This window comes from Ipomoea triloba, chromosome 2, assembly GCF_003576645.1.
Source record: "Ipomoea triloba cultivar NCNSP0323 chromosome 2, ASM357664v1".
NCBI classification, from domain to species: Eukaryota; Viridiplantae; Streptophyta; class Magnoliopsida; order Solanales; family Convolvulaceae; genus Ipomoea; species Ipomoea triloba.
In genome coordinates this window covers 11,192,667-11,207,212 of record NC_044917.1, presented here as the reverse complement: position 1 = coordinate 11,207,212, position 14,546 = coordinate 11,192,667, and the positions used below count along the sequence as shown (strand labels likewise).

At 35.7% G+C, this 14,546-nt stretch overlaps 2 protein-coding genes across 4 annotated transcripts; one reads left to right on the top strand and one right to left on the bottom strand.

Moving 5' to 3' along the window:
- The first annotated feature begins 903 nt into the window (after positions 1-903).
- Positions 904-3,536, top strand: LOC116009715. Of its 2 annotated transcripts, none has more exons than XM_031248836.1 (5): positions 904-1,070; positions 1,266-1,549; positions 2,445-2,573; positions 2,791-2,975; positions 3,051-3,536. In XM_031248836.1, the coding sequence occupies exons 2-5, from the start codon at positions 1,340-1,342 to the stop codon at positions 3,436-3,438; spliced, it is 912 nt and encodes a 303-aa protein (XP_031104696.1). In that variant the 5' UTR covers positions 904-1,070; positions 1,266-1,339; the 3' UTR covers positions 3,439-3,536. The 2 variants fall into 2 exon arrangements, with proteins under 2 accessions (XP_031104696.1, XP_031104695.1); XM_031248835.1 differs by having other exon boundaries at positions 1,261-1,549.
- A 1,493-nt stretch (positions 3,537-5,029) lies between these two features.
- On the bottom strand, positions 5,030-10,660 carry LOC116009704 (kinesin-like protein KIN-12F). Of its 2 annotated transcripts, none has more exons than XM_031248825.1 (16): positions 10,305-10,660; positions 10,084-10,218; positions 9,840-9,923; positions 9,618-9,743; positions 9,467-9,526; positions 9,343-9,396; positions 9,123-9,215; positions 8,947-9,042; positions 8,461-8,609; positions 8,058-8,207; positions 7,802-7,931; positions 6,741-7,715; positions 6,559-6,660; positions 6,435-6,488; positions 5,560-6,354; positions 5,030-5,485 (listed from the first exon to the last, which is right to left on the bottom strand). In XM_031248825.1, the coding sequence occupies exons 1-16, from the start codon at positions 10,593-10,595 to the stop codon at positions 5,228-5,230; spliced, it is 3,552 nt and encodes a 1,183-aa protein (XP_031104685.1). In that variant the 5' UTR covers positions 10,596-10,660; the 3' UTR covers positions 5,030-5,227. The 2 variants fall into 2 exon arrangements, with proteins under 2 accessions (XP_031104685.1, XP_031104686.1); XM_031248826.1 differs by having other exon boundaries at positions 6,559-6,657.
- Between the last annotated feature and the right edge of the window lie 3,886 nt (positions 10,661-14,546).

Below are 14,546 nucleotides of genomic sequence, written 5' to 3'. Positions count from 1 at the left end.
TGAAATCTCGTAGGTACGCACCACTCCAACCTTATTGCATTTCTTCTGTTTTTAGGAAAAATATCACGTCCAACAATGTAGATTGAAGCCATGGCCCATGCGTAATGGGTGCATGCAATGAGATTTGTACGATGATTTGTAATATGTTTTAGCTTCAAATGTTTATAACCGATAAGAAGTTTACATGAATACATTTACTATGATGAGACTATTTATACTTTTTCAATGTACCTAATTTTCGTGCCATTTGTAACTAATGTTCTAGAATATTATTGTGAAAGATTTATGATATAATTGTGATTATCTTGTCCTCAGTCTTAATCAAATATTATTTTATTATGATCCGAATATTTCCTTTTCCATTTTCAGTCAATTAGGAATCTTTTTAATTCTCAGTAAAGTAGTAATATCCGTTTCATTTTCTAAGTTACCTAATTTTCGTTTCATTTTTTATTAGGATCCTTTTATATTTTCACTGAATTAGTAATATCAATTTTTTTTTCAATTTACCTTTATTGTTTTTTGGACGGGAATTCTACAAAAGAGTATTTCCTTTTCCAATTTTAATTATGAATATATAGTATTTTATTAGATTGTCTTCCATGTTAATCAAAATATTATTTCACGCTGATCTGTCCATTATCTTTTTTAATATGAACATATTTTTCATAATTTTTATTTATTTGCTTGAATTAGGAAATGAATATAATACTATATATTTGCTTTTTCTTTTCATTCTTTATTGTTTTCTTCTATCCCTTCTTTCTCCTATTATATGTCTTACTCATCTTTGTAAAAATCAATTAATTAAAATCACTAATGAGGATACTTTAAATACTTAATTGGACAAAATTGCCATTTTCTTTAGGAAAAAAAAAAAAAAAAAAGTGGGCTTCGAAAATCCATAGCGGGTTATGTCCCTATACTCCGCCGGTGCTGCCAACTGGGCAGGGTTTTCTCTTCTCTGAACTATACATTCCACCGACGATCAGTGTAGTGTAGGTAGAAAAGCTCTTCTCAGAAGGCTCGAAGCAAAACCAAAGCACTCCCTTCTCCAAAGCGCTTCTCAGGTATGCTACTACTCAATTCAATCTCCATTGAATCCAACTCCACATTTCACTGCTTCCACATATATTTTTTGTATTTATTTATTGTTCATGAAATAATGATTGTTCATTTTGTTCTCGATATAAGTGAATTTCCTCCATTGTATCGAAGCGCATTTTTTATTCTTTTGTTCTTTGTCACTTTCTGCATCAGTGTAGCAAATCGCATAAGTGGGAAAGGGAACCCTGACCTGAGTAGCCATTTACATATGTGAGCCTGTCTCGGATAATTGATGCAAGGACTAAATCTTTGTGGTATTTTTGGAGCATCTGAGATGATGGGTTTTTCTGCTGCCGCTCCTAAATCATTGGCTCATTGTTTTTCTCTTAGAAATTCTGAGCACAAACCTGTGCAGTTTCAATCTTTCAAGTACCCACCAAGAAGGATCATTTCCTGCAAGCTTGAGTCAATTGGATTTGAAGAAAGAATGAGCCCGAATGAGGTATTAATCTATATCTACTTTGTTTATTCTGCAAAGATCATATCTTGTCATGTCGTCGATTGTTTTCAATGATCTTTTTGAAAAGAAGAATGCCATATATTCGAGTTCAGATCGTAAGCTTGGATTTTGTTTTGCAATTAGTTTAATGATAATCTCTAGCGAGGCATTATGTTTTTAGTATAGTTTTCATTGTAAGTTGGACGTGTGATTACATAGTGGAATGTTTGAATTGAAGAGGTATCCTTTTTATCTGTGAAATTATTTTTTAGATCACTATGGAATTCCGGTAAAGTTCAATTCTTCACATATGTCCTTTCCCTTGATTTCCCACAAAAGGTGCAATTCCCCCGGTCCAATAGGACAGTTGACTGGTAAATCACTGTCTCAGCGTCCCATTAGCCCACCACTTTGGGTGTATGTTCATCATGGTTCTGGACTTTCCATCACAGCAAAAGTAGAAAAACATTTAGATGGTTGCTACATCTACTCTAGAAGTGCAAATAGACCATTTTTGTCAGGACTAGCAAGGGAAAGGACATTTACCCCTATCCAAGGGCGTTGGAGGAGGTAAATCGTGCACAATGAGTCCTCAGTTTCCACCCCTACCTTTACACTTTGGACACAAGGAGTCTTCATCACATCTGATCAATTTTGTGGGCTTTAGGTCTCCCAATGAACATATTAATTTCCAACATGCCACCAGAATAATTGGGATATGATATGATGTTTGTAGTTGATGACTTTCAAGTATATGTTTAACTGATGCTTTTTATCTGCCTCCTTTAAAACAAGTTGTTCACAAATGGTCTATTTCAGTGGCATTGGAGGTTCCATTAGTCAATTATCCAAGTTTCAGTAGATTTCTAGACTAACAAGGGTTTAATTGATGAAACAGGTGAAGAAAGAGATTGGGAAATGTTATGAATTGATACATAGGCTTGGCAGGGGTGTTGTGTATTTGGGCTCTGCAAGGATGGGTCCTGGCCATCCACACTATACACAAGCATTTGAGTTGGGGAAAGAGGCAAGTATTTTTGCATGTTTTGGACTTTTGGTCTAAACCATTTTTAAAGTTTCCCGAGGAAAACGAAGATTGAAAGAGCACAGGGAGAGGATTATGTTTTGTTATCGTTGTGTATGAAACTGTGTGCCAATGCCAAATCACATTTGTGAACATTTACTTTCTGATACCTTATGAATGATCTATGTCCAAATTTCAGCTACTGAATTCTTATTGACAGATTGCAACCCTCTTGGATTGTACTTCATGGTCGGGAGCTGGATCAGGCCTTATGGATGCTGTCACAAAAGGTGCTTTACAAGCCGGAAAGGCTGTTGGTGGTTTTAAGATAGACAAAGAAGCTGGGGAATGGACGGCCACAAATTTTCACTCATACTTGCCATCAGAAACATACCTTACTTGCAGGTAAGTGTGGCCTACGAAATCTTTCTATTCTTTCCATTATTTTAAATACGTACAGGATTATCAAAAATTTTCCAGGTTTTTCTCTGCGAGGAAGCATGGTTTAGTAGATGCTGCTGTTAGATCTAGTAGCTTGGATAAGACGGCTGTGATTGGTCTGCCTGGAGGAATTGGCACTCTGGATGAGATATTTGAGCTTATGGCATTGATCCAACTTGATCGAATTGGCTCAGTTCTCCCCGTTCCTTTCCTTTTGATGAACTATGATTCGTTTTATTCAAAGCTGCTCGACTTTCTCCATGAATGTGAGAACTGGGGTACACTCTCCAAGGGCGAGGCTGCATCGATATGGAAAGTTTGTAACAATAACTCGGAAGCTTTGTCATATTTGTCAGAATTTTATAGCGATAAGTCTGTTGATAATTGTAGAAAAGCAACACCAAGTGATTGTGAAACTGCACTGTAATATTACTGGGTGTTGGTAAGCTCTGAATCAAAGCAAACAACTTCTTTAGCACTTGATGAATTTCATGATCTTAAACGAAAGCAAATATTTCTCTATAATCTATTGCTGTCATTTACTGATATGCAGTATGTGGAAGAAACAAGCTTCCTTTATTGCAAGGAAACTATCCTTGCTTAGCAAATCAAACTGTGTACCATGTGATAGGAATAATTGTAATTAGATTTTGATGATATAAAAAATATGTTAAGAATTAGTTGCAGTAAGCATTCTCTACGAAGAAGAAGAACGAAAAGCCCAGAAAGTAAAGAAGCTAGGAAAGTAAAATGAAGAAGGTAGGAAGGATGATTAAAGAAAGTAAAGTGAGGCAGGAAGAATTTAGGAAGTGAAGTTAGAAAGCCAAATTCATGAGCGGAAAGTAAACGTACTGCTACAGTGACCTGCAATTGTTACAGTAATCACAAAAATATATTCAAATGAAAGTGATTTAATGAGAAGTATACTAGCAAGAAATCATTCGGAAGAATAAGTTGCGTGAAGTCTAGCAAAATTCAAGTAAGAAGAACTTCTATAAGTTAGTGGTGATGATGTCATTGCTGATCCAAGATTCAACGAAGGAATTGTTTATTTGCAATGGTGGAAGATGTCTCACATGACAAAAGGTAGCATGGGTCACAATATTTTATTTGAAGAGTTCAAATAAGATTCAAAGTGATCAGGAGAAAGCAAAAGGTGGAGAATAGGTTATGAATATTTTATTCAATGATGATGGGCTCAAGAAAGTGGGTAGAGGAATAAATCAACTATAAAGACAAATTGATTTATCATCAGGCAAGACATCCATACGAGAATTATGGAGTTGGAATATTTTATTGAAGACATCAAGTGAGATTATTTGATCAAGCAAGCACATGAGATACAAATCAAGATGAAGACAAGGATTATTTAATTGGAACTCGGTGGAGCTACATTGGAACAACACGGAGCCATGAATTAATGTTGGGGATGTTTGGCAAATTATGGACTACTGCCAAACGGATAAAATTGGCCACCGGAAGATTCCTCCCCAAATATAAAACCCCAAAGCTTAGAAGAAGAAAAAGAAGAAACGGATAAGAGTGAGATGCACAACCACGAAAAGTAAAATACACGAACGAAAAGGATTGTCAAAAACGGAAGAAGCAAGGTGCTTCTGTCCAAACTTTTGTGTAAATTGTATTGGTGAAAATACATAGTGAATTTGCTCCTTGTAGTGAAAGGAGAACATTGGACGTATGTTGGGTTGGCCAAACCACTTAAAATTCTTTTCTTTCATTTTACTTTACTGTTATAATTATTACTGTGCAACTAACCCCATAACTCTTATTCACACGAGCACACAATTTATAAAACGCTACAACTACATTTTCTAAGCAAGCTTGAGACTTCCGTTGCAGGGAAATTTATTTCTTTTCTATTCCAGCTCACTTTAAGTTAGAATCGAAAATTTGTAAAAGTCTATTCAACCCCCCTTCTAGACTTTTAGCTTGCTCGTCCGGGCCAACACCATGAATAGATCTCGAAGCAGCTACTATTGTAGACGAAAAAATCAGAGTTGAGGTGGAGTTTGATGCTTGTGCATAAAATATGATCATCAAAGTCATGGTATATATATATATGAGTAGCATAATAGAAAAAAGAAGAGGAAATGGTCTAATTATATTGAGTATGTTTCTACAAGTTCTGAGTAGAATCTCCAGTGCAGTTTCTTTGAAGGGTAATACTGCTAAGTTGAGTCAGTGATCCAGTTGACTCAATAATGTTGGTCTTGATATATGGCACCAAATTCTGCTCTCCATGGTTGATCATCATAACCTGAAGAATGTGAAGCAGTATGACTTTGTGTTACATCATATTCTTTCCGATTTAGTGCCCGTAATGCAGCTTCTGGCAACCTACTCTCAGCAAGGTAATGTTTCATCGTATTGATCTCCATCTTGTGTTTGCTCTTTAGCTTCTCTAACTGCTTCCTCAGCTTGTCATTCTCTTCCTGGGCTTTTGCGAGTTTTTCCTGTGGCGAGAACACCAAGACAAGTAGGTTAGTAATGCACTCAGAGAGATAGAAAATTTTAACAATTTCCTCACCTCTGCAAAATAAACTGTTTCCTGTGATTCTCTCAATCTGACGAGAAGTTCCCCTGCAGCATGAACTGCTTCTGCAGTGTCTCTAAGTTGAGCTTTAAGACTTCTGTTCTCCTTTTTAAGCAGGCCCCTCTCCCTCTCTCTTTCTACCCTTAAAGCAGAGAGCTCAGATGCAAGAGACTTGGCAAAACGAGCACCACAACCTTTAGTTCCTGCTTTTGCGGCAGCCTTTTTAATATCTTGTATCCCCTCCACCATCAAACGGTGTCTTTCAATCAAGTCGTTGTGCTTCTCCTGCAGTTCAGCATAGTGCTCAACCATTTTAGCATTACCAAGGACAGCTCTTTTAAGTGCATCATCCAACTCCTCTGTGCACTTCTTCTGCAGTTTTAGTTCCATCTCTACCTTCTCTGCTCTGTGGCGGTTGGACTCAAGATCAATTCTAAGTTCATCTGTTAGAGAAATCCAATCACTCTCCAATTCTATCCATCTTTCTCTTTCCTTCTCAAGTTCTTCTTCGTTTAGAACTTTAGCATATATGCCACTCTTTCTTTCCTGAATTGACTGCAACAATGAGGATTGAACTTTGTCAACTGATTTATTCATATATGCATCTGGATTTGACTGCAGTTTGCTCCTCAGATCTTCAATTTCTTTTAGAAGTGCTTCCTTCTCAAGCATATCGAAGCGTTTGTTGCCACCATCGTTATGGTTCTCCACTCCCTGGACTTCTTTATTGTCACACTTCTCGTTTATGAAATCTTGTCCATTACCTTCACAGCCATTCCAACTTACAAGCTGCAAAGAATATTACATGAGATGCAGAAATACAACGCCCATACGAAATGACTGTAAAAAAGACGTAAAACAGTACAAACCTTTTCTTTGTCATTTATTGAATGACTGTCCTTATCACATTTGTACTTCGATAGCTGCCATGACAATACCGTTGGTGAGTTGAAAAGGTTCATTTAATTGCACAAGTTATTAAAGAGCATATACCATTTGATTTAGCTGTGCAATCTTCTCTGTTTGATCCTTACAAACAATTTCAAGCTTCTTCTCTCTCTCCAGAGCTTGTAGTAAATCTTTCTCAAAATCCTGCTACAAAAGTGGAATGAAGGAAGTCTATGCATGAAAACAAAAGCAAAAAGAGCTACTAGTTTAGTTAACTATTTGCTTACCTTAGGCTCTTGATCTGCATGTTCAGTAGCACTAGATTCATCCACTAGTGCTATCCTTGTATTTAACCTATCCTGGACTTCATTAGAGGGTTTACTCTCCTTCTGCTGACAATTTGAACAGAGTAAAGACACAGATACAGCATCAGAAAATTGCTCCCCTTCTAATGATTCTTGAGTAAGTGTTTTGACTTTGCTAGTAGACATGCATGGTCTCAGTGCAAAATGGTCAAATGAGAAGGAGGAGATCGACGATCTTGTTGATACAGAATTTTGATGGTAATGGTCAATTATCTGTAAACCTCTATGAAGGCTAGCAGCCAAGGACTCAGCTGGCCCAGGAAATATTCTGCTTGACCTCGATTGAGGGTGGGCCTTATTTTCTTCCTGTTGTTCGGTTTGTGGGAACCCAGAACTTTTAATTATATGTTGCACAGCATTCCCACTTGATGAGGGATTTGACGATAGAATTAGATTTTTCCTTGTGGTATTTTGAAACTTTGGAGACTCAGACAACTCAGGATTTTGGAGAGCAGGGCACTGGTGGTCTGTATTGATTGAAATGCTACCTGGATGTAGCACTGTCCGGGTACGACGAACAGAGCTAATTTCTTCGTTTTCGCTTTCTGAACAGCTCATATAACATTCTGCTTCACAGCCTTCAGCTGAGGAATATTTGCTGCAGTCTTTGCTCTCAAAAGTTTCTTTTGAGTTCTCATATGAATTCTGAACATCACTAATTTGGATTGCGTTCTCATATGAATTCTGAACATCACTAATTTGGATTGCTAGTTCTTTTATGTCATCCTCACTGAAGTGAATATCATCTTCAAAATCATTAACATTATGGGGTAACATCAGTGAGCGGTTAAGGCTCACTCTCAACTGATTTAAGCTTTCTCGCGCGCTTTGTCCTTTGAGGTAGCCATCATTGCTTCCAAACACATTAACATTTGTTTTTGCTCTTATTAGTTCTTCCTGTATAACCAACAAACAATATATCATCAACACAGTTTTTTCAAATGATACAGAAAACAGGCTTTTTCTTAAGACAAATGAAATACCTTCAGCAGACGAATCTGATCGCTCAAATCATTAACATCATCTTCTGAGATTTCATTGATTACTGAATCATTCTGCATTAGTTTAACCAGTTTTCCAAACCTGAGTGTGCTTATTGTGTCACTCATATGCCTACATTGAGAAAGATCATGTTAGTTGTAGCATACTAAGCATAGGAAGGGAAAATGTGGCATTTGACAACACTTTGGCAGAACAAATCCCCCAAATACTACACATAGAGAAGTTCTAGAAAAATACTTGTCATCCTGAGAGACAGTGCATATGACAGAGAGTTTGGCATTCCCTCCAAGTGATTCTCTCAATAAATGGGTTAAACAGGAACTGTTGTAGGGCACATTTTCAAGGATCCTGGAACCACCATTTTCAGCGAGGATATTAACCACATGTCTGCACACAGTTACAAGGGCAATTGTAAGTCCATGCATCACTTACTTATCTACACTGGCTACCAGATAATCACATGATTAGCACAATATGTGGACTAAAAAGCAATGAACAACTAGAATCAGGAAACAGAAAATGTAAATTTTTTAGGAAGAAAATACATGTTTGAGATTCTAGCATCATAATTCAGATGAACATTCAGACTATGGGCCACAACGTGTATAAATGATCCCTAAAATTTATGTATCAAACATACCCCAGCTGTGATGTGGACTTGTTCACATATTTTCCTTCCTTAACACACTGTATATCAGCATCTTCAAGTATGTTTCTCTCAAACCCAGCAAGATCAACAAGAGTAATTCTGCTTGTCTTCAAACTACCAAAGCACGTTGACGCATTTTCCTGATGCATTATTTTACAGATAGGTGGATTAAATAATTAGGAAAATCAAATGAACCTGAAATATGAAGAGAGGCATAATAATTGCATGGATTTCATATCTAGAATAACCAAAGCTACGAGATTGAAAGTTAAAAAAACACAAATGACCATAGTTAATTCAAAATGCTCAGTACAAGTTGGGCATCCATGATATTAGTTGGTTAATAACCAGGATAGATGGTGTGGTGTGGCTACTCAAAAGCATTATCCATCTGGGGTTCAAATGCTAGCTTGGCTTGAAACTATACCATTGGCACTAGTAAGTTTTTTGAAACTAATGCTTATTGTTTGACAGTACCTTACACCATGACTCAATGATGCATGTAAACACAATATGGGACCTTGAACTTTTCAAATTTATGCTTGTTGCTCCAACCTTTCTACTTGAAAGTCCCTGAAATAGTTACATAATCAATTAAGGATAAAATTGCAATAGCAATTAAAAAGAATGTTGAATGCAGTACTGTTCCCCACCTTAATCAAGAGCCGTGTGACATCCTCGTAAGTGCTTACATATTCCTCCATCAAATTCTCAACATAAAATCCATACTTGGCATCATCCTTTATCTAAACAGTTCAACCAAAATCCCCAGCTCTCAGAACAATACACACTAATAAATAGAAAATCCAGAAAGGAGAACCAGGGAAAAGAATTTTGTATTTTATGGGTTAACAACACAAGGTTCAATTTCACCTTCAAATTCCTCTGGGAAGGATCCAGTAAATCTCCAATATGTTCATCGAAAATCTGCAGCAAGAACTATGTTACAAACTAACACATTCATAGCAATATCACTGGATGAAGTTAAAAACTATACCTCAAGGAATGAACAGCGGCACTGGTAAGTTCTCTGTTTATCTCCAGAGGTCTCTTGTTCCTAGAAGATCAGCCATAAAATGTAACAATCAGATATTTCCTGATAGATGCTTTGCTTCCATATGAGCTATATAACAGATTAACAGACATACATGTTGAATATTAGAGAAGAGCATCTGGAAAATGCGAGGAACAACACCCTGCAGACAATTGGCCGATGGAGCCTCAACCATAGCACTTGGAGGTCCCCACATCGTGTAGGTCTTTCCACTACCAGTCTAATAGCATTCAACCAAAAGAGTTAATCTCAAACAATGCATACAAACAACAAAGCAAGAATTCACAGCAAAACAAATAATTGCACATAGAACTACCTGTCCATAAGCCAAGAGTGATGTGTTGTAACCTGCTAATGCATCCTTCACCAGAGGAACACCAACCAATTGAAATGCATCCTCCTAATTTACATATAATAACTATATTCCTTAGTCCTAAACTTTTAGTAAACCAGAAAATTAGAATCAAATGCAAAAAACATAAGCATTCAAACAAAAATGTCAGGCACTAAAGTAGGAATTAACTCATATCTGACAAAAATGTAGGATCCGACTTCAATACCTGAGTGGAACTCGAGCCTAATATTGAATCAAAAGTGAACTCTCTATCACCAACGGACACTGAACCCTTAGAAGCGTTCGCAACTATCCGACCTCCAATTGTGGGATCATGTCCAGGTCTAATCCTTACTACAACCTACGAAAAAACTCATAACAAAACCTCATATAAGCAGCGCTACTTAATGAAAGCTAGTAGACACAAAATTCACAAAATTGGATTACTTTGACCGGCGGTTCGGGAAGTTCAGGGGGCTGTGGCCGGATATCTGATGTGGTGAGTTCTGTTGGAGGGGAATTTTCGAGTTCCGGTAATGGCTTTTGGGTGACTGAGTTTGAGCGTAAGAATTTGGTGTCACTGATCTGAAAGTTGGGGTGGAGCGGAGCTGCATTTTCGTTGTTGAATTTGGGTTTTGCACGGCTGGAACTCCTCTTGTTCTTTGATAGAACCGACTTGGGAAGGAGACTTCGGAAGGTTGAGGTAGAAATTTTTCTCAAGAATCTGTTGTCTGCCATTTTTAAGCTGAAAGAGTTGCAGAGAGAGAGGGAGAGAGCGATAGGAGGGAGGGGGAAAGAGAAGAGAAAAGGATTGATTTGTGGAGAGTGGAGAGTGGAGAGGATTCAAATATGAAATGCAGGCCAGGAAGAGAAACGTTATATTCCTTTCGGGATGGCCGTTAAGGCATTAAAGGATTGCCCACGCATGGGTTCAAAAGTTCAAATTACCAAATGGATTTTTCAGTTTTCTCGGAAATTGGGAACTTTCACAATGTTTTTTTTTTTCCTAGTAAATAACTCAAATTTTGCAATTTTGTCAAGCTATATCATGAATCCTATAAAATTATTCCTAAGCCTATAAAATATTTATTTTACTAGGCACTAATATTTTTATATGTTTAGAACAACCTCAACAATGCAAGACTTTTTGTTGTTTTTGCATGACAAGTAAGAAAGAGATAGAAGAGGAAAACAAAGAGAGGAAATAAAGGCGAAGAAGATTAAAAAGTGCATTTACGTGCCCAATTGGCGTGTGCAATACATGCGCCTGCTTGACGTGCCAGCTTCTCCTCATTTCTACATTCTATTGGTCTCACAAAAAATTGATATTTGCAAGATAAAAATTTTCTTTAAAAAACCCACCCTTCCATTAAAAAAAACCCTCAATTTTTAGTTATGAAAAAGCTTGCTCGAAACCCCCTTGGGGGATTCTCTTAGAGCAAATCCATTGGTTGAATTCAAATTTGAATTTTTTGTTAAGTCAAGATAACAAGGGAATAGAGGGAAACAATTTGAAAACAAAAATTATAGAGTGACCCTAATGCACCTACTAGGCAGCACTAATGCACGCAACTCGCATGACAAGTTTGAAGTTTGGCAGTGGATGAAAAGTAGGGTAGAGAATGAAGATTCCCCCGATTGTCATTCTCAAGAGGATAGACACTTGAAATTGAATGTGTGTATGATCAAGCACAAGCATACATTTGCGGAAGAAAGCTAGGCAAACTCATTGTAATAAGTGCAAAGAGTAGAGTGTAGAGTGCAATGTAAAGTAAAGTGCAATCAAATAAACTAAAGTAAGCAATGGTGATATGAGGTGAATTGGATTGACATTTCCCTAGATGCAATGAAAATACCTTAGTGAGAATTGAAGTTATGTGATGATTTGTGATCTTTGAGAGGTGAGTATTGTTGCCATGACCATTTTCGACTCTCATGAACTATCATTGTGGTAATAGAGCACCCAAGTGACAATGTCACACCTATGAAACATTTTATCGAACACCTTGTCTACACCTCATTCCAGACTTTACCCTCTCGGATCTAAGGCAGGAATTGTAAGTGGAAAGAAGGCTAGAGTGAGTCTCAATCTCTTGGCAACACACTCCTCCCAAGCCTCTTGCATGATGTGCACAAGTCATACAAGAGTCTATACAAAATCCACTTCCAACAAATATTCAATTACATAGTCAATCTATCTCAATAAGTTCATATACCATCACAAGGAAAAATATAATTTAATTCACAAATCAATTCTAGCCAATCATGGTCTATATTGAAAGACAACAATAATTGAGCTTAGCAATGGAGATGGATGATGAAATTAAAAAGTAAAATGCATGAATTATACTTAGCTCAAATGTAATTCACAATCAATCCACAAAATTTATCCAATCAAGCTAGAAGAGATCCAAAGTTGAAGAGGAGTTCTCAATTCATCTTGAACCGTAGAAAATATTTTCTCTCCCAATTGAAGATAGATTAGAACTTGGTCTAGAAGCGAGAGAAAGTAAAACTAATCTAATATAATGGAAAGTTTCTCTCAGCTAATGCAAAGTCTCTTAACAAAATCTCGCCAACCACACTTTATAGTCGCAATTCTGGAGCCGCCACGATCGTGCACGCCTTCATTTAATTCAACAGCCACCACAAATCATGATCCAATTGTGTAGGTGTCAGCCTCCTTATGTACAAGACTTGTACGAGCGTACAACACTCATACACGCTCCAGTCTTCATGCTCTTTTCTTCACTTGGTCATTTTCTTGCCTCCAAATGTCTTAAAACCACTCAAATGTCCTAGAAATGCAAAAGTGTTTCAATGTTAGTACTCAAATGCAACTTTCCTACAAATAAAGTAATTAAGCACACAATTCAACATAAGAGGACTCACACAAGGCAATAACGATCACTAAAACACCCCACAAAATAAGACATATGTGGCACTCATCAGCGCACCAACTCATCCTTTTTTTTTTTTCTAGTCTTTCCAAAACTATAGGAAAAAAATATGTGCTTGAGTGTTTAACACTTAAACTTGATTTTCTATCTATCCTTGATGTAGCGAAAATGAGTAATTGTGAGTATACAGGTGTGAAATGTCGTCCTCAGTGGATCGGGAGTTATGGCATGTAAAATGCAATCACAAGCAACTATGCACTAGCATAAGGAAATCAACAAGAAACTAAGCTATCCATAACAAGTTTTTAAGGCTATGGTAACTAAACAAAATAGTAAAAACACTTATGAACAAGAGATAAACACGAAATAAATGAGTTTTTTCCCAAAATAGTCCCTCGACTATTGCTCATTCTCAATTTTGCATTTCGACTTTCAATTGCACCTAATATGGTCCCTCGACTTTCAAAAACTCACCTAATTTGGTCCTCCGTTACATATTCCGTCAAATCAGTGTTAAAATGGAGGGCATTTTCGTCCATTTACATATTGTTAGCCTAATAAACATTGAGAAATAGTTGAGGGACCATTTTGAGAATAGTCAAGGGACCATTTTGGGAAAAAATTATTTTATTTATTTTATTTTTGTTTATTTTCATTTTTTAGACTCTATAAAATTAGAATTTCTATGCATTGTTTTCTTACAAATATAAATAGTTAAAATCGTGCAATCCATCCTAAAATTTTTTAACTTTTTTATAGACTTTTTCCCTCTATCTAAATATACAAACTATTCCTATGCAGATTTACAATAAGTTTCGTAAATTTCATAAATACTCATTTTTTAAGAACCGATTAAAATAATTCTTAGTCACATCTGTAGACTGTAGTACTAAATATATTACTTTGGATTTTTTTTATAAATAAGATATAATATTATTAAACTCAAATAATTAAAAATAATGTGCCCAAAGCACAAAAGATTTTATGATTGACTTAAAAATTAACTATAAATTTTATTGTTGAATACAAATTGACAATTATTAAACATTATTTATAATACTTATTGTGTCCCGTGTAATATACTAAAATTATTAGGTAGGATTTTTATAATTAAGGTATAATTTTATTAAATCAAAATTATTAAAAATAATGTGTCCAATTACAAAATAAATTATACTTGCCTTAATAATTAATAAAAAAAATAAGAAGAGGAAAACATATAAAAGATGTCATACAATATCTTAAATAATGTAAATTAATATAAAATTTAATAATTATTTTGAAATCAAATACAGAAAATATTGCAGGAAACATTGACGAGATTTTACTTTTCGGCTCACCTGAGAAGTTCACTAGAAAAATTTACCTTTCGGTCCAATATTTTCCCTACATTTTACACTCTTTGGGTGTCTACGCTTGAAAAAAAAAATTATTTTCAATGGTAAAAGTAATATTTAATGTGATACATAGTGATTGATTGTCTATGAACATAAAAAAAAAATTAAAAAAAAAGTATATGAGTATTTATGAAATTTACGGAACTTATTGTAAAATTTCATAGGAATAGTTTGTATATTTAGAGGGGAAAAATCCGTAAAGAAAGTTAAAAATTTTGAGGTTGGATTGCACGATTTTAACTATTTATATTTGTAAGAAAAAAATGTATAGAAATTCTAATTTTATAGAGTCTAAAAATGAAAATAAACAAAAATAAAATAAATAAAATAATTTTTCCCAAAATGGTCCCTTGACTATTCTCAAAATGGTCCCTCAACTATTTCTCAATGTT